Below are 20,886 nucleotides of genomic sequence, written 5' to 3'. Positions count from 1 at the left end.
TTGTCGACATAATTATCACCTGCAGGGAGAGAACGAGGGGGTTCAATACATATCTGAAGGCCGTCTACCATAGAAACAGTTGGAACTCAATCAAATTGTGCTGATAGTCAGAGAAAGAATCGTCACCTGCAGGGAGATAAGGAGGGGGTCAATACGTATCTTTAGGACATCTACCAAAGAGACAGTTGGATCTCAATCAAACTTTGCGGAGAGTCAGAGAAAGAATGGTCACCTGCTGGGAGAGGAGATACGTGTCTCTAGGACATCAAACAGTTCGTGGTAACGAACTGTAGTAAGGAGCGACCCGGCTCAATAGTAACCGAAACTCTAAAAAATAGAATTTTGATACCAATAGTTACATCAAAGAATCGCATTTTAATGCTGATTTTAAATATATAAGTTTCATCAAGATCAGTTACACCCATCAAAAGTTACGAGCCTGAGAAAATTTGCCTCATTTCAGAAAATAGGGGGAAAGACCCCCTAAAAGTCAAACAATCTTAACGAAAATCACACGCATCAAATTCAGCGTATCAGAAAACCAAGTTGTAGAAGTTTCAAGATTCTATCTACAAAAATGTGGAATTTCATATTTTTTGCCAGAAGACAGATCACGGATGCGTGTTTATTTGTTTTTGGTTTTTTTTTTTCCAGGGGTGATCGTATCGACTGAGTGGTCCTAGAATGTCACGAGACGGCTCATTTTTAACGGAAATTAAAAGTTCTAGTGCCCTTTTCAAGTAACCGAAAAATTGGAGGGCACCTAGGCCCCCTCCCACGCTCATTTTTCCCAAAAGTCACCGGATCAAAATTCTGAGATAGCCATTTTACTCACCATAGTCGAAAAACCTAATAACTATGTCTTTAGGGACGACTTACTCCCCAGCAGTCCCTGTGGTAGGGGCTACAAGTTACAAACTTTGACCTGTGTTTACATATAGTAATGGTTACTGGGAAGTGTACAGACGTTTTCAGGGGGATTTTTTTTTGTTTAGGGGAAAGATTTGAGGGGGGAGGAGTTACGTAGGAGGATATTTCCATGGAGAAACTTTTCATGGGGGAAGAGAATTTCAATGAAGGGGGCGCAGGATTTTCTAGCATTATTTGAAAAAACAATGAAAAAATTAATAAGAAACGTTTTTTTCTACTGAAAGTAAGGAGCAGCATTAAAACTTAGTACGAACAAAAATTATTACGCATATGAGGGGTTTACCTCCTCGTTATACCTCACTCTTTACGTTAAAGTATTTTTAGTAATTTCAACCATTTATTCTACGACCTTTGTGATTCAGAACTCATTCTTAAGGAATTGGGACAAAATTTAAGCTTTAGGATAAAGAGCAAGGTATCGACGAGGGTTGAACCCCCTCATATACGCAATAAAAACATACGAATATAGAAGTTCGTCACGTAAATTAATTCGTAAGTTACGTATATTTTTTGCCAATGAAAACGTTTGTAAAAAATTAGAAGTTCTAGTTGCTTTTTTAAGTAAACAAAAATTGGAGGGCAACTAGACCTCCTCCCTCGCTCCTTTTTTCTCAAAATCTTCCGATTAATTGCAATTAATTAATATGCAACTTTCTTTTTAATTATTTATGTGCGGAGAGCCAAGATCAAAACATGCATTAATTCAAAAACGTCCAGAAATTAAATAAAAAAAACACAAATTTTGTTTAAATGAAAGTAAGGAGCAACATTAAAACTCAAAACGAGCAGAAATTACTCCGTATATGAAAGGGGTTTTTCCTCCTCAACGCCCCGCTCTTTACGCTAAAGTTTCTTACTGTTTTAAAAATAGAGTTAGGAGAAAGAGTCAAACTTTAGCGTAAAGAACGGGGCGTTGAGGAGGAAAAGCCCCTTTCATATACGGAGTAATTTCTGTTCGTTTTAAGTTTTAATGTTGCTCCTTACTTTCATTTAAAAAAACTTGTTTTTTTATTTAATCTACCATAGAGACAGTTGGATCCCAATGAAACTGTGCGGAGAATCAGAGACAGAATCGTCACCTGCAGGGAGAGAAGAAGGGGGTTAATACGGTCTTTAGAATATCTAACGTTGAGACAGTTGGATTTCAATCCAACTGTGCAGTGAGTCAGAGTAGTGTATCAATCATAAATATGTGGATCTGGACCTGATACGATCTTTACTAGGGAGAGCTCGAAAGTTCTTGTCATAAGGCGTTAGGCAAAAGGGGTTGTCGAATCTAAACCAAATGTGGTTAGAACTAAGGCTACTTGAGTATTATGGCAATCCCACTCAAGAAGTAAAGTTAGGTTAATTATAATGAAATATAAGAAAACATGATGAAAATATAATTATGGAAACTACAGAAAAATAACTATGGAAAGCAGGCCACAAAGAACGCATTATGTTAAATACTTAACCTAATCACCTCTATGTTTTAAATATTTAATGAAAATATAACTACATCGTAGTTTCAAACAGTTCTTGGTAGCCAAAGAATCCGTAAGGAGCGACCCATCTCAATAAAAAAAAACGGTGCTCTAAAAAAACATAATTTTTATAGTAATAGATATACCAAAAGAATCGGCTTTTTAGGGTAATTTCAAATATACAAGTTCCATTAAGTTTAATTTTATCCATCAAAGGTTAAGAGCCTGAAAAAAATTGCTTGTTTTTCAAAAAAGGAGAAAAGACCCCTTCAAATAAATACATCCTTAATGAAAATCACACCAGCACATTCAGCGTATCAGAGAACCCTACTATAGAGGTTTCAAGCTCCTACCTGCAAAAATATGGAATTTTGTACTTTATGTCAGAACAAAGATCACGGCCTAGTGGGCCTAGAATATCGGCTCATTTGAACGGAAATTAAAAGTTCTAGTGCCAATTCTGAGTGACAAAAAAACTGGAGGGCAACTAGGCCCCTGTCCCACGCCCTTAAAACCGTCCGATCAAAATTTAGAGACATCGATTTTGCTCAGCATAGTCGAAGGGAGGAAAACTATGCCTTTGGGGATATCACGACCCCCCACAGCCCCTGAGGAAAAGTCTTTAAATTACAAAATTCGCCCATTGTTTACGTATAGTATTTGTTATTGGGAAGTATAAATACATTTTTTGGGTGGGAAAGGGAGAATTTTGTGCTGGGGGGGGTTTTCAAATGGATAATTTTTCATGTTTCCGGGGGGGGGGTTGAATTTTTCAGGAGAATGTCTTGTTTTCCCTTTGCCGACTCAATTTTACTCATAAGGGATTTTAAAGGTATTTGTCCGGGGTAAATAGTCACCAAGATTGAATAGTGTACAGAATAAACGCGTGGGAAGGATTTATTTTTCCGTGAAGTTGTAAATAGATTTCCTGGCATTATTTAAAAAAAACAATCAGAAATTAAATTTAAAAAAACAAGTTTTTTTTCAACTGAAAGTAAGGAGCAACATTAAAATTTAAAACAAACAGAAATTATAAGGTGTATGAGGGGGGTTCACTCCTCTTCAACATGTCTCCTGAAACACTATGTTTGCTTAATTAGAACAATAAGAAGCTTTTTTGAAAAGTACTAAAAAATTTTAGCGTAAAGAGCGAGATATAGAGGAAGACCATTCCCCAGTAGTAGGGGCATAATGAGTTTCACAGAAGCCCCCTCCCTTCAAATCCCGTCTCCAGCATTTTTGTTAACTTCTTCAAGACGCAGGTGTTATTAATTTTCTTCGACATTCACATGCTTGTTACGCAATAGTGTTTGTTTACTTTTGGTTTCTATGTAATAGTGGTTTTAACACATGAAAATGATTTCTTTGGTTGTTACGTAATAGTACTTGTTTACACCAAGTATTATTTGGTTGTTAGGTAATAGGGGTTCAGCAAGTGGATATAGGTTGTTGTTACGTAATAGGGTTAGTTTACTTTGAGTTGTTACGTAAAAGTACTTGTTTACTTTTGGTTCTTACGTACTAGGTCTTGTTTACTTCACGATTTCTTTGATTGTTACATAATAATGAATGTTTCTCTTAAAACATTTTCTGTCAAGACGTTCCATGTATTTCAAATACTTTTTTAAGACAGATTCGTTTTTCACGACATATCAAGATATTTCGAGACGTTTTTCAAGACATCTCTCTTCAAGACGTTTTTTATGACATTTCAAGCCGTTTTTAAGACATTTTTCTTCAAGACTTTTCAAGGTTTCTTTGGTTGTTAAGTAAAAGGGGAATGTTTACTTATATTAAGGATGACGCAATCTCACATAACAAGCTAGACTTCAGGAGCCCGTGGGGGATTCCCGCTTGTAAATAAGGAGGAAACAAACATGTGAAGTTAGGTATTGACAATGTACACGTGGGTGTTACATAGTACTTTAAAGAGATTTCATTTTCTGTCAATGCGTTTCTTTTCTTTTTCCTCAGGGAACCTTTATATTCCGAAGATTTCTGCATTGAGATTCGAAAGAGATTTCCTCTCAATGGTATGGAGCGCTAGACACCTGGACCAAAAAACACTTTCTGAGGTTATTTTTTCGGGGAATACTTTCCAACTTCCATAAAACTTCTATGAAACTAACATTCCGATGAAACCAATTGCTAGAAATTGGTTATATTTGACGTGCACCAACTGGTTAAGTAATTCTTCAGAGGGTGTTATCGGATAATATTAGGGATTATTCATAGCACATTTTTTTAGTATTAAGAGTTTTTCACCCTACTAGAACTTGAATGTGCTATCAGAGATGAAATAAAAGCGAGAATATCATTATGACTAGAATATTGTACACTTTCATATAGGATCAGAATTTTACACTTATATTAGAAGAAATCTTGAACAAGCATACCTATGTACATAGGCCAAAAGATGCTTAAATACACTAGTGAAATATATTGAAGTTTTATCCAAGAACAAAAAATCTAAAGAACAAAGGCTTATTGTTCTGAATTCAAGTTTTATTATCAATAAAAAAGGATAATCGTAAAATCACAGAAAAAACAATTAAAATTCAACAAACAGAAAAAAAATTGAAAAAAGCTGATATAAAATATAATATAAGTAAAAACCAAGCATGCATTAAAGAAAGGGGGCGGTCCTAGCAAGCAATTCCAGAGGCGAAGGGTTGTTATTAGGGATAATTTTAAGCCATGTTAAGATTTATTTCTGAGAGGTTTTAATGACAATGCCACATTTCTTGGAGCCAAATCTATTTATATTCACGGCACCGTGATATATGTGGCTTGCCCACCCTAGGAAGCAATTCCAGAGTTGATGGGTTGTTATTAGAGGTAAATTTAAGCCATAATAGGAGATACTTCTGAAATGTCGTAATGAAAATACCTTTTTTCTATTGCTCTATAAGATGCGTCTGCCTGTTAAATTCCATTGTATAAATCTTGAGGCTAGTAAAATCACATTTTGAAAAAAGAAACACACAATCGAAGAAGAAAGAGACAGACTTTTGCATTCGATAATTTCTTAGAGGTTTTAATGAAAATGCCACTTTTCTTGGAACTATGACTATGCATGCTCACGTCACCGTCAAAACATGTGGCTGCCCCACTCTAGAAAGCAATTCCAGATGGGATGTGTTGTTATTAGAGGTAAATTCAAACCATATTAAACACAAATACACACACAGACAAACACACACACACACAAACACACATACACACACACACACACGCAAACACACAAAAACCAACACAAAAACACACACGCATGCAAAAACACGCACACAGATTTTTTCTTAGAGAACAAGTAAACTAGTTCAAAACATAGGAAAATAGTCCATCTTAAGAGAATTTTTAGAGATCTTTCCTTATAGAATGATGAAGACTTAGTCTTCTTCATTCTATAAGGAAAATAGTCTTTCTTAGAAATCTAGACAGGTTTCCTTGGAAAATGATTTAAAACTAGTCCAAAACATAGAAGAATAGTCTATCTTTAAAATTTGTAGAGGTCTTTTCCTAGAGAATTGTATAAACTTATTCAAAACTTAGGAAAATAGTCTTTTTCAGAGAATTTTTAGAGATACTCAGATACACACAGAAGACAGGCAAACACACAGTGAGACACACAAACACGATGAGAGAGAGGCAAAAACACACAAACAAACACAATCAGGCACACAAATACACAAAGACAAACACAAAGAAAGGCAAACACACCCTCAGACACAAACTAACAGGCAAACACACAGTCATACACCCAGGCACGGTGAAAGCGAGACAAAAACACAAACAGCACCAAGTCAGACACATAGACACACAAAGACAAAGACAGAGTCAGATACACAGGCGCGATTAAAGAGAGACGAAAAAACACACACAGATTCAGACACACAAACAGACAAAATAAACACAGAGACAAGCAAGCAGACACTCAGACACGCAGAGACAGGCAAACCCATAGTCAGACACACAAACACGATAAGGGAGAGAAAAAACACAAACAAACAGAGTCAGATACACAAACACACAAAGACAAACAGAGTCAGACATAAGAGCATGATGAGAGAGAGACAAACACACACACAAATACACAGAGTCAGACAAACAAACACACACAGACAAACACATAGACAGGCAAATACACCCTCAGACACACACAGAGAAAAGAAAATACACGGTCAGATACAGAGGCATGGTGAGAGAGACAAAAACACACAAAGCTGGACACAGAAACGCACAAACACAGAGACAGGCAAACACACACTCAGACAAACACAAAGTCAGATACATAGGTACGGTGAGAGATACAAAAAACACACACAAACACACAGAGTCAGACACACAAATACAAAAAGACAAACACATAGTCAGACACACAGGTACGGTGACGAGAGAGACAAAAAACAGACGACGAGAGAGAGAGACATAAATATACAAAACACAGGGTTAGACACACAAGCACACAAAGACATACACAGAGACAGACAAACACACACTCAGACATACATAAAGAGTACACGTACCACGTACCATACACGTACCTGGATCCGACCTGTTTTAACAGCTAGAAAACAATATGATTCATATAAGTATTTCATATACCGTTTTTTAACGATTCAGCCTTTTTCGTACATGCAAGTAGGTTAGGTTAACCTAACCTACAAATGGTAAGTTAGGTTAAGTTAGATTAGATGGCGTGCCATTCTCTAAAATCCTAAAAATTCTGTAAGAAGGACCATTTTTCTATGTTTAAAATAAGTTTATATCATTATTTAAGAAAAGATCTAAAAAAAAAATTCTCCAAGATAGACTATTTTCCTATGTTTTGAACTAGTTTTGAACTGTTTTGAACTAGTATAACTTTCTCTAAGAAGACATCTCTAAAAACTCTCGAAGGACTATTTTCCTATATTTTGAGCTACTTTATATCATTCTCCAAGGAAAGATATTTAAAAATTCTCTAAGATGGACCATTTTCCTATGTTTCAAACAAGTTTTTATCATTCTCCAAGAAAAGATATGTGAAAATTCTCTAAAATGGACTATATTCCTTTGTTTTGATCTATTTTAAATCATTCTTTAAAAAAATATATCTAAAAATTATCTAACAAGGACTATTTTCCTATGTTTTGAATAAGTTTATTTTATTCTCTAAGGAAACATCTCTATAATTTCTCTAAGAAAGACTATTTTCCCATGTTTTGAACAAGTTTATATCATTTTCTAGGAAGAGATCTCTAAAAATTTGCAACGAATGTTTGTGCGTGAGTATGTGTCTTTGGTAAGAAAAAAACTTGGTAACATATCCCAGACTCGAGTAACTCTCAATAAAGTTAAATTCTTAGTCTTGTCCTTATACAAAATTTAAAACAAGAAAAAATCGAAAGAAAGTTCCGAATACTGCTAGTTCATAGATAGAACGATATTCCATTTATATTCCCATTGGGGATTTTTCATTAAGTGTAAACAAGGGATTCTTGAGAAAACGGATATTTTGCAGGAAAATACTCGAAAAATGCTTTTGGAATGATAAAGGGTCCAGAGGGTGACAAGTGTCATACATAGTTTGCCACGGTGACGTGAATTGCCTTGGACTAATACGTTTTACAGCTTAAAGTTAAGGTAGGAGGTGTTAATATTATTTTTCGGTGGAGGGAGACTGAAATCTAACACCCAGTCAAAGAAACGAGGTATTTTCAATGAGACCTCTCAGAAGTATCTCTGAATATGGTTTAAATGAAACTTCCGTTGAATCATGAGAGGGATGTGCAACTGATCAAAAGGCAAGATGCACTAGCTACTACTGCCATTAATACTACTGCTAGTACTGTTACTGCTACTACTAATACAACGCTAAAACTGCAACTACTTCTTCTACTTTGATTTTGAATGAATAGTTATCATTTATATGTTGTTGTTTTGCTGCTGAACAGGGAAATTTTAGGTCTCTAAATTGAGCAGCATATTATTGATTGTAAGTACAATTTTAGTATACGCATACCTACCTACCTACCTACTACAACCGCACCTGCTAGGATATTAGTACTATTAAGGCCAGGTCTGCGAGGGTAAAAATTGAAAACAAACAAAAGACACTACGTGCATTCCGATTGTCCAAGGAGTGTATCTTAAGAATTGATTTTGTGTATACTACTACTTTACAACTACTCTACTAATTGCATACTACTTAGTACTACTACCACTGCTACTTTTACTAGTTCTACTACTGCTATTACCTTAACAGAAGGACATATTGACAATGTCATAGCAACGGGTAATTGAACTAAGTTGAATATTAATACTACTACAGTGAATAATATTATAACTATACCTAAGGATATGAAGGAGAAATTTCCGAAGAATTTTTAGGGGAGGGGGTCAACTAAATCACAACACGCCATCTACATGCAGGTCGTCAAAAGGGTCGTATCAGCGATATCTTACGAACACTTTTGTGCATGAAATTAAAACTTAAAATGCTTGTTGTGGGGTATGTTGGACTAACCAAAAGACAATATTTGCATCGTAATACTACTGCTTCTACTCATAAAACTACTACTATTATAATTATTGATACTACTGCTACTACTACTAAACCTAAGACTACTACTTTTAATTCTACTGCTATTACCATTACTACTACTACTACTACTAAACTACTGGTGCTACTACGGCTACTAAAACTAAATGTAAAAGGGTACAAATTTTTGTGTAATATTGAAACTGTTTCAACTAAGTCGAAACTGAAGCTTTCAAGGAATATTTAGGCGGATGTTGAAATAAATCAAAAAGAACTATGATCATGTAGATTGTCAATAGGGTGACAAATTTATATCACAATAACGGTTTACAAAGTTAAACCTTTCAGGATAAGTTTTGGCGGATTTTGAATTAGCCAGAAAACACTATGTGTATACTTTTAATAATACTTCTACGGTTACCGTAAATAAAGACACAAAGTCCATCAATTTGAAACTCAAGGAACATTTAGGGGGAATCCCAATCGAACGAAAAAACTATATGCATGGAGGTATTAAAAGGGCATATAAGCCATATCATAGTTAGCACTCCTCTATCTTAGCTAATAATATCATCAATAATTCAAAGGAGCTAATTTGATTGGATATTAAAAGTTCTAGTGCCCCTTTAAAGCATCCAAAGTAATTAGTGGGCAATCAGCCCTCTTCTTTAGCCTATAATTTTCAAATCACTTCTAATCAAAATTTTAAGACAGATATTTTGTTCAGCATAGCTGAACGGTCTTGTAACTATACCTCTAGGGTTATTGGGCAGGTCAACCCCCCATAGTTATGCAATTTGTCCGTTAAGCTTAAAAACCAAATATTACTTTAAAATTAAATCAAAACGCACTGTGTGGATGCTGGTTTCCAATAAGATTTCTCAGCAATATCCCAAGAACGACTTAGGGTATTCAGTTCAAACTTTCGGAGCTACTCTATTACTGCTTCTGCTTTTAAAATTTAACTAAATCAAAAGATTGTAAATGTATCCAGGCTGTCAAAGAGCATAGATAGAATTTTGAGAATAGTATTAAGTTTTATTTTTTCAGGTCGACTAGAAGAGGTATAAAACTAAACTAAACACTAATATTTGTGTCCAGATTTTTAAAAGGATGTATGTTATTGATAATTGTTGAAAAGTTTCCCAAGCATACAAATTAGCTGGCCAAACTACAAATTCTTAAAGAAAAACTCGAAAAGATTTAAACCATTTTTTTTTCCTGAAAAAGACTGTGTCAACATGAAACGAACATAAATTAATTAAAGAAAATTTTCCAACGAAATGAGTTTTTCAATGAAAAGTAAAGAACTTTATTAAATATATCAGTATCAACAAATAATTGAAACCTAAAACAAACAGAAATTGCAGTAATGAATTAATTTAAAGTCGAGCAGAACTTAACAGGAGTAGGGCTCAAAACCCTTATGACTTCTCAATGCCAGAAGATAATTTGCAGTCTACTGAAAAAAATTAAAATTTTTACTTTTATAACTTCAATAAATCAAAGCTAATAAGATGTTAAAGAATAAACATCAGAAAATGTATATCAAGCTGACAATGGATATTCATTTGTATATCTTTCAGTAAAGTGCAAATTATTTTCAGACATTGAGAAGGTATTGGGGCTGTGAGCCCTATTCGTGTTAATTTCTGCTCATTTTGAAATTGACCCGGTTTTTTATTGATGCTGATATATGGTAGTTTTACGCTTGGTAGATCATTTGATTCTACTTTTGCTAATGTTTAGTTTAATGGAGTTCTTTACTTTTCTTTAAAAAAACTTATTTGGTCCAAGAATTTTTTTTCTTTAATACTATACAAGGATAAAACCTTCGCTAAGCTCTTGTACCAGCTGAATCAAATGTTTGCCACAATTTCAAACTGACAATTACGAAGTGATACCAAAAACTTCTTCGTGATACCCAAAACGAAGAAGAATGGGACCATCTCCCATGGACTTCATCTAATGGTCCCAAATAAGTATTTCTTTTCCCACTCATTTTAAGATTAATTTATAAGTCGCGGAAATATTTCAAAGGGAGGGGATAGTGATTCAAACCAGGTACCCCCTCCCTATTTCTTGTTTCAAGATTGTGAAATTTATAGGGCAGTATAACTTCTACGTAATCGTTACCACGTTGGGCCATGAAACGTATAAAAAGTAAATAAAATTAAATGAAATTAAATTAAAAGTAAATAATTAAATAATAATTAAAGTAAAATAAGTAAATAAATAAGTATATCAATAAAATAGAAAATAAAAAGTAAATAAAAAAATAAATAATAAATAATGATAATAAATATTAATAATAAATAAAAGTAAATAAAAAATAGTAAATAAACAGTAAATAAATAAAATAAGTAAAATAAAAAAGTAAAATTAAATAAATTAAAAGTAAAAATTCAAATAAAAGTAAATAAAATTAAAAAGTAAATAAAACACAATTTGAGAACACTCATCGTTCAAACATTCAAACATTAACATTTTCTTGATTACTAAAGAAACCTAAACTTTCAAAAGAAAACTTTAAGCTCCGAAGCTGCTTGGTGCCACATTTTAAAACTTTTTTTTAAGCTCATGTTTTAGCTAGGAGGAGGGGAGGTACGGAGGGTGTTCCCCCTAGATTCCTCCCCCACATTAAGTCAAAATGTTTTTTTCATTATGTAAATAAAAAATTGAGAAAATGACAAATTGCCCCTCCCCTTACACACTGAAAAATAGCTTTTGCTCCCGCCCAGACTCCACAACCAGAGCAGAGTGGATTGATGATCTACTTGGCAATACAAGGCTCAGGGATCGATCCCTGCTGAGGGAAGACTGGGCGACAAGGTTGTTAATTGTCCCTTCAAAAGAGGCCCTGCATCTGATACGTCGCTCAACGGCGCCAGCAATGGCTTTGGAGGATCTTTATGTATTTTAATAACATCCCCTCTTAAATTTGTACTTTCGAGTCAGCTTAAGCTTTCTTACACTTTAGATGTTTAGGACCCTGCTTTTTGCCACAACATAGAAACTTTCCACATTTCAGGGTTGAAACATATTGTAAAGATTCATCGTATTTAGCGGGTGTCTTGTGCAAAATATTTGTCCAATTGAAACATATCTTATCTATGATTGATGTCGAATATTTACACAAAAAACACAACGTCTCGGGCATAAACATTAAATTAACAAGAATTTCTAGGTCAAAACTACTGCTGACAATTCATTGTAGCACATAAACCCTTGTGCGTCGGTTAAACGTGGATTATGCACTAGCAATGCCTCTGGAAAATCTTTATATATTTCAATACCCCCCCCCCTTAAATTTGCACCACTGAGTCAAACACAGAGCTTAAAGTTTTGTTCACTTTAGACGTTTAGGACCATGCCTTTTGCTAAACAACACTCAAGACGTCAACACTTCTTAAGCTCCCCCTTCACCTTACCCTAAACAAGCAATGCACCTGCTCAGGGCAACACTCAAGACGTCAACACTTCTTAAGCTCCCCCTCCACCTTACCCTAAACAAACAATGCACCTACTCAGGGCAACACTCAAGACGTCAACACTTCTTAAGCTCCCCCTCCACCTTACCCTAAACAAGCAATGCACCTACTCAGGGCAACACTCAAGACGTCAACACTTCTTAAGCTCCCCCTCCACGTTACCCTAAACAAGCAATGCACCTACTCAGGGCAACACTCAAGACGTCAACACTTCTTAAGCTCCCCCTCCACCTTACCCTAAACAAGCAATGCACCTACTCAGGGCAACACTCAAGACGTCAACAGTTCTTAAGCTCCCCATCCACCTTACCCTGAACAAGCAATGCACCTACTCAGGGCAACACTCAAGACGTCAACACTTCTTAAGCTCCCCCTCCACCTTACCCTAAACAAACAATGCACCTACTCAGGGCAACACTCAAGACGTCAACACTTCTTAAGCTCCCCCTCCACCTTACCCTAAACAAACGATGCACCTACTCAGGGCAACACTCAAGACGTCAACACTTCTTAAGCTCCCCCTCCACCTTACCCTGAACAAGCAATGCACCTACTCAGGGCAACACTCAAGACGTCAACACTTCTTAAGCTCTCCCTCCACCTTACCCTAAACAACCAATGGACCTACTCAGGGCACGAAAGTACTGACCACAAAATCAAAACTGGAATACAGTATGTCCATATTGTTAAACTTGGATAAATTCTTACTTTGATCTGTTGGCTTTGTCGTTGTATACTATGATATATTGATATATTTGGCTAAGAGAATATACTTCAAGCAAGGTCATTTCCCAGTGGGAGGGGCACCCGGTTTGAAACCCGACTTTTTTTGTCCAACTCGTAAAAATGTAACAAAAATGCATTTAAACGCTTTTTGATGCGTTGTTTTCACGTTTTTGTCTCTCCAACCCCGTCAATAAATACCCCGACCAGAACAAAAACTCTTACCTTGATCAGTTGGCTTTGTCATTGGATATGATGCAATATTGGCACATCGGATTTTTCTCTCATACTTTGTTTCTTTACGAATTTGCTTATCTTTTTCAAAATCAATTATATATGGTAACTGAGGAAAACATTTTGAAAGATCCAACTGAGAACTGGCCTAAAAAGCGAACAAAAATCTAGTGAAACAAATCGGTTTAAGAAAGAAATCACATATAAGACTAGTAGGAAAAATGCGGACCTTAGTGAAAAAATCACAAGTATTTGAAATGACTTACTATAACTTACCAATGGTCATGAAAAACCTTCAATTTGGACAATAAGGGACATATGGGACTAGTCGGAAACATGTGGACCTTAGTGTAAAAATCATAAGTATTTGAAATGACTTACTATGACTAACCAGTAGTCATAAAAAACCTTCAATATGGGATATATGGGACTAGTCGGAAACATGCGGACCTAAGGGTAAAAATCATAAGTATTTGAAATGACTTACTATGACTTACCAATGATTACAAAAAGCCTTCAATATGGGACATATAGGACTAGTCGGAAACATGCGGACCTTAGTGTAAAAATCATAAGTATTTGAAATGACTTACTACGACTTACCAAATCTTCACCAAAAACCTTCAATACACTTAGTAGCTGCTCTAGTATTAGACTATAAAAACAGAGCATGACATCAGGCCAAGAGATTATAGTACAAACAGGCCGGATTTGGGGAGGGGGTATCGGTTTTGAATCCCTTCACCCGAAATTGTTGTCAACTTGTAAAAACGTAACAAAAATGCACACAGACAAGTTTTTATGTGTTTTGTAAAGATTTTTTTTTTTGTACACCCCGTGAATAAAATACCCCACCCCCGAGCAAAAACCCTGAATATACCCTTGGGTTCAAAGTCAAATTAATATCAATGTTAAAGGTATAAAAGGTATAAAATAATTTTTTCTTCTACTCCGTGTGTTTCAATTTCTCTAGTGGTCCCAAGAGTAACCGATTTGAAAAAGCTTGGACGGAAGCCGGTCTGCGGCAATGGCACAAAACGGAGAGCAAAGCAAAAGCAAAAAAGGAAAACTGGCAAGTCACTTCTCTTCCAAGTCAAACAAAGTAGCTTTCTCCTAATTTTGTCACTTTGTCCATAACAGCGGTCATCTGGATTTCCTTCTTGATAAAAGCACTCTAAATAATGTTTTGCAGCAAGTAAAAGGTGAAGAGACACACAGAAAAATTGTAATTTTTTCTTTACATTCTTCTACCCTTAAAGAAAAACTTTCTTCGATTCGAAACAGTCTTAATCTCGGAAAATTATCACTGACTCGGTGAACTACAAGGGCTGAAGATATACTAGCACTAGTTACTATACAAGCACTAGTTACTATACAAGCACTGGTTACTATACAATCACTAGTTACTATACAAGCACTAGTTACTATGCAAGCACTAGTTACTATACAAGCACTGGTTACTATACAATCACTAGTTACTATACAAGTCCTAGTTACTATACAAGCACTGGTTACTATACAAGTCCTAGTTACTATACAAGCACTGGTTACTATACAATCACTAGTTACTATACAAGCCCTAGTTACTATACAAGCACTAGTTACTATACAAGCAATAGTTACTATACAAGCACTAGTTACTATACAAGCACTAGTTACTAAACAAGCACTAGTTACTATACAAGCACTAGTTACTATACAAGCACTAGTTACTATATAAGCACTAGTTACTTAGTTTAAAGCAATAGTTTCAGTCATTTGCGAAATAGAAAAGATAAAGAACATCAATGCCGAGACGAAGGCACAAGCTAGCGGCCTTCTGAAAAGGATCTTAAGCTTCGAATTTATAGCCTGCCTCATCTTTATGGAAAAAAAAAGCATTTGCAAGACCAGGATGGCAACAGAAAAACTTGAAGAAGAGAAGATCAACATCATCGTTGCAATCAAGATGCTTGAAGCTATAAGGAAAATTGAAGAGGAACTTGAAGAAGAAAAACTTGAAGAAGAGGAGATCAACATCATCGTTGCAATTGAGATGCTTGAAGCTATAACGAAACTTGAAGAAGAACTTGAAGAAGAAAAACTTGAAGAAGATGAGATCAGCATCATCGTCGCAATCGAGATGCTTGAAGCTATAAAGAAACTTTTCGAAAGAATATCAGAGGATGAAATAAACAATGTCAATGACAGTGCAAAAATGTTTGCCAGAAAGAAAGAAGTCAATCCAGAGGCATATTGCGTAAGACATCATTGTCAGTGACCTGGACCATCTCATTTTGACAGTCAAGCTCAGATTCAAGCCAAGATCTCAATGTATCACTTCTATAAAAACATTCCAGAATCCTCCTGGATAGGGTAACTACAATGATGGGGAATAATCTCAGAGCGTTCCTTGTCAATTTTCAGCTTGCCCCTTACTTCAGCCTCCTTTAAAAAAAAGGATTTCATTTGCATATATTGAGCTAGCAACAACGTTTTTTCCAAACGAAGAAAGACCTCAAGACTCTGCTGCTTTTTAAGTAGAGCTGGAAGTTCTATTTCAATTTTGCCCCGGCACTACTTGCTTCATTAAAGTCCTAGGTGAAGGAGATTAGTGGCTTAAGCAAGCTAATCGCCTATATAAATAGGCTACGAAAGCATCTGTTGCAGTTGCTGCAGCCAAAAGGTCATTAAGCAAGCTCAAGTTTTTAAAGAATTTGCTGAGAACTGCCATGGTTGGTTCTTGACTAGATGGTGGTTGATTCCCTCATATTGGTGGCAAATGAGAGATACCTTACCTATGCCACTCACTTAAACAAGATTGTCCAGTGATGTTCTACTTTGAAGAACATGCAAATACGAATACAGCTATCCTTAATTACGCATTTAAACATGACATATTCCGTTTTAGCTACTTGTTTGTCACCATCAATAAGCATAAATGATAAAATATTAATATTATAAATTCCCACGGGTCGTATAATATGATCTAGGAGCCATTTAAATTATGGAATCTTTTCCACCTTCTGGCCTTGCAGTTTCGAGTCACCCCTGATTTGAAAAGTTTTTCATTTGCTTCTGGTTTGCTTCAGTATTTCCTCTGTTTTCTTATAGTTGACTTCAAACATTAGTGTCTTTTTCGTGTGTTTTTTCTAACAATAATTTTAGCCCATAATAGTTATTTATTCAAAATATGCTGTTATGGCTACTTACAAATATCATCAGGGCTAATGGGCTAACCACTAGTCACCACAAATGATAAGAGGAAAGACTAGCATCAAATCAACGGTTGTTGATACAGAAGCTGAAAAGGGTAAAAATTAGGAATTGAGACAAGAACAAAGACTTCACAGCAAGAGCCTTCCCAGGAAAACTTTGTGTTCTAGTGGTAGTTCGATAAGGGTGCGGTTTAAAAGGTAGGATGAACCTATATTTTCCTTCTTTTACAATTAGAAGAAAAATAATATACTATTACCATATTACGATGAGAATCATCAATGATGTATGGTATTAAATGCACCAAACTTAAAGTGAAAAGGAGATGAGGACCTCAATGAAGATAAAAAACTAATTAAAACCATTTCCAGGGATTTCAAATTTATGTTAAATATTGTTTTGTACTTCCTTTTGACAAAAAATTACTTTCCAGAAATATTTTAAAACTTTTATGGTGATCCCAAACATAAAATCCAATAAGCCTACTCGTAAAACTTTGAGGCAATAAAAAAATGTCCACAAAAAAGATAAAAAAAATAATAGGGCCACCCGCTAAAAGGGATGTCACGTCAATGAAAGTTAAAACATCAATTTCTGCAAGTTCATGAGCCCAATACTGAATGTCTCAAATTCCTATACCCTAATATATTACATTCTGCTATCTTTTCGAAAAAGTAAGTGCGTGTTTATTCTTGCATTTTCCTTTAAATCGACGAAGGAAAAACCAAAACCCTTCGCTTTAATCCTCTTAAGAGGTACTTTGTCACTCCTCCAAAATTAGCTAGTGATTTCAACTTATCTAGCCAGCATGGGACACAAAATAGCTAAAAAATATGGAGCCAAGCTTTCCAAAATATTCAAAATATGGAGCCAAGCCACGATTTTTTTATACGTTTTACACTAAGATTGCACATTGATTTAAATGATTACATATATTACATTCTGCTATCTTTTAGAAAAGTAAGTGTGTAAGTTCATCTTTCTAAGGTCTCATCTTTCTAAGGTCTAATAATTCTAAGGTCTATAAAGTCTTATGAAAGCACCTTGCACCACTGGTCCGGTAATTGGCACCTCTTCTATTGATTCTTTAGAATTCTATGAAATATAATTAAAAAGTAGCATGCTTATAACAGGTACTGAAGGCCCTATCCAGGAGGGGGGTTGGCCTTTGAACCCCACTCGCCCCGAAAATTTTTGTCCGAGTCGTAAAAACGCAACAAAAACGCATAAAATGTTTTAAAACATTTTTCAATATTTTTTTGCAACCCCCTCCAGGAAACAAAATCCTGGATAAAATCTTGTCTACCCTTTACTTTGTTTAGCTAATGAGTGAAAAATAATATTCTTACCGTGTTATGGTAAGCATCATCGATGACATATTGTACTTCCATATTGTAACTTTTCCACCCTGCGTTGTCACACCACTCCCAGACTCTTCCACATCCAGCCGGTGATGTTTGAGGATAAAATATCCTCCTCACCTGGTGTGCTTTATCTGAAAGAGGCGCAGGATATAAAGCATGGTGGGCAACTTTATCTTCTGATTTATAATTGCATACATTAAAAATCAGTGATAACAAGTTAAAAACATCAATGTAAAGCCCAATCCGTTTTGGTCCTCCCGTTTTCATTTATATTCATAGATTCTCAAACAAAAATTATCTTCAACTTACTAGTTCATTTCAAAACGTGTTTTCGTTTATTTTCATATTATTTTCGAGTTTTTAGTCTTTCGATTTTATTAAAAAGTTCTTATGTAAAGATTTGAACCTAAGTTACCACGGCCAAAGGAAACCGTCACTATCAATACTTGTGCTTCGCTTTAATAATAATAATTTATTTTAGCGCACATAAGATACAAAATGACACTTGTGAAGCATAATTTAAAAAACAAAAATAGTAGAATACAGTACATACATGAAGACTTAAAAGCTTTACGAGAGCAGAGTGAACAAAGGAAAGGAAAAATATTCAAGCCACAAAACACGAGAGAGTAAAACTATTTAAGAAAATAGGTGGAAAAGACAGTGAAACAGACCAACACTTAATAGAGCAGGATTGAATAATTAATAACATAATATTTGAAATGTTTGAATAATATCTGTTACTGAATATAACGAGATTAAATTACTACTAAGGAAAAATATTAAAAAATACAAAAACAATATTATGCCTCAACAGAGAGCAGAGCTCGTAAGGCTGGGACTGGGCAAAAACATAGAAAAAACATCAACATCTCATCGTAATAATGATTCCAAAATTTAATACGGCAAAAAACAAACAAAATAGAAAAAATCTCGTAAAAGAGAAGTAACAAGGATAAGTAAATAAATAAATATCCGGCAGGAGGGGTATGGGAGGCCATACCAGACACAGGGACACAAAAATAAAACACACAAATAAGAAGATCAAATAATTTAATTTTCCATCATCAATGGTGAATAATCAAAATTTTAGCAAACAATCTTTAACATTTGTTGTTTTAAGTTTACCTGAGATTTTTGGGATGGATCAAACAGTATTTTATCATTCAGCTTATAATTGTTAGCAATGAAGGGTATTTGGTACCTAATCGAAAACCTTGACCTTTCAGAACTTACAAAAGGAATTCGGCTCATCCTAGACCTCCGACAATCCGAAAGAGGAAGTAAAATTAACAGAGATTTGTCATAGAAATAATTTTTAGAATTTTGGATTTCAAAATGCCATATGTAAGTATTTAATATTCGTATATCATTTAAATCTAACAAACTTAGAAGAGGAATAATGTTTTAGTTTCCGAAACACCCTTATCTTATCTTACTACGTCGTTTCGGTTTTTCAGTGTCCCAACTTAAGATGGTTTATCTTACTTACATCCGACAAATTCTCGAGTATCGAGTAGTGAGGGCCCTATAAGGAGCCCTCAAGTCAACAACACAAGTTTCCTAAGCGATCAATTAAAAAAAGTCAATAAAATAAGTTAATAAATAAATAAGTAAAAAAAATAATAAGTCAAATAAGTCAAAAAATCAATAAAATAAGTCATAAAAATAAGTCAATAAAAAAAAAGAGCCATCAAAGTATGAAAGTTATGAATCGGCAGTATCTGTCCTACAACTACCGTCCCTTCACGAATGTCATATGGGTTTGATCTGTAAATTTGGCTAATTTCTTCTTAACAGTGAAAAACGTAGAGATTCTACCACCAGTTACGAGGCATAAAATAAACACAAGGTCAGCTAACACAGTAAGACTGGAACTAACTACTCCTTTTTTGTAAAAAGGAACGTTCGTTCCTTTTTACATGCCAGTGTTTAATAACTTATATTCTTGTGCGTTTTTCTTTTTTCTTGTTTTCGTTGTAAGAACTGGCGCCATTTAGCTGGAATTAAATAAAAAAACAAGTTTTTTTAAACTGAAAGTAAGGAGCGACATTAGAACTTAAAACAAACAGAAATTACTTTGTATATGAAAGGGGCTGGTCCCTCCTCAACGCCCCGCTCCTTACGCTAACATTTAACACTTTCTCTCAACTCTACTTTTTAAAACAGTAAAAAACTTTAGCATAAAGAGCTGGGCGTTGAGGAGGGACCAGCCCCTTTCATATACGAAGTAATTTCTGTTCGTTTTAAGTTTTAATGTCGCTCCTTACTTTCAGTTAAAAAAAAATGTTTTTTTTTATTTAATTTCTGAACGTTTTTGAATTAATGCATGTTTTGATTTTGGCTCTCCGCAGATGAATAATTAAAACGAAATTTGTATATTTATTTTTTTGGCTAAATGGCTTTCTCATAGTTTTGATCGGATGATTTTGGGAAAGAAGGAGCGGTGGAGGAGGCCTAGTCCCCCCCCCCAGTTTTTTGGTTACTTAAAAGTCAACTAGAACATTTAATTTTTTACAAACGTTTTTATTAGTAAAAGATACACGTAACTTACGAATTAGCTTACGTAACGAACTTTTGTATTCGTATGTTTTTATTTCGTATATGAGGGGGTTTACCCCCTCAGCAGTACCTCACTCTTAACAAACCTTAAGTTTTGTACCAATTCCTTTAGAATGGCCCCTGAATCACAAAGGCCGTAGAATAAATAGTTGAAATTACCAAAAATACTTTAGCGTAAAGAGTGAGGTATTGAGGAGGGGACGAATCCCCATAATACATAGTAATTTTTGTTCATTTTAATGCTGCTCCTTACTTTCAAATGAAAAAACTTTTTCATATTTATTTTTTTATTTAAATAATGCTAGAAAATCCTGCACTCCCTTCATGGAAATTTTCTTCCCCCATGACCCCATTTTCTTCCCTTCCATGACTCCATGGAAAGTTCAACCAACATGTCC

At 35.0% G+C, this 20,886-nt stretch overlaps 1 protein-coding gene across 7 annotated transcripts in view; it reads right to left on the bottom strand.

The window, feature by feature from the left end:
• The window catches only part of LOC136027933 (E3 ubiquitin-protein ligase DTX4-like), a 161,156-nt gene that overhangs the window by 33,370 nt on the left and 106,900 nt on the right, over positions 1–20,886 (bottom strand). For all 7 annotated transcript variants that reach the window (XM_065705392.1, XM_065705390.1, XM_065705396.1 and 4 more), the window contains exons 4-5: positions 17,912–18,057; positions 13,359–13,515 (exon numbers count right to left, since the gene is read on the bottom strand). In XM_065705392.1, coding sequence (XP_065561464.1) covers positions 13,359–13,515; positions 17,912–18,057 — 303 coding nt within the window. The remainder of the gene's footprint in view (positions 1–13,358; positions 13,516–17,911; positions 18,058–20,886) is intronic.

The sequence above is a fragment of the Artemia franciscana genome, chromosome 6 (assembly GCF_032884065.1).
Source record: "Artemia franciscana chromosome 6, ASM3288406v1, whole genome shotgun sequence".
In the NCBI taxonomy this organism is placed as follows: Eukaryota; Metazoa; Arthropoda; class Branchiopoda; order Anostraca; family Artemiidae; genus Artemia; species Artemia franciscana.
Note: the sequence above shows the minus strand (reverse complement) of the source record. Positions and strands in the feature narration are given on the sequence as shown.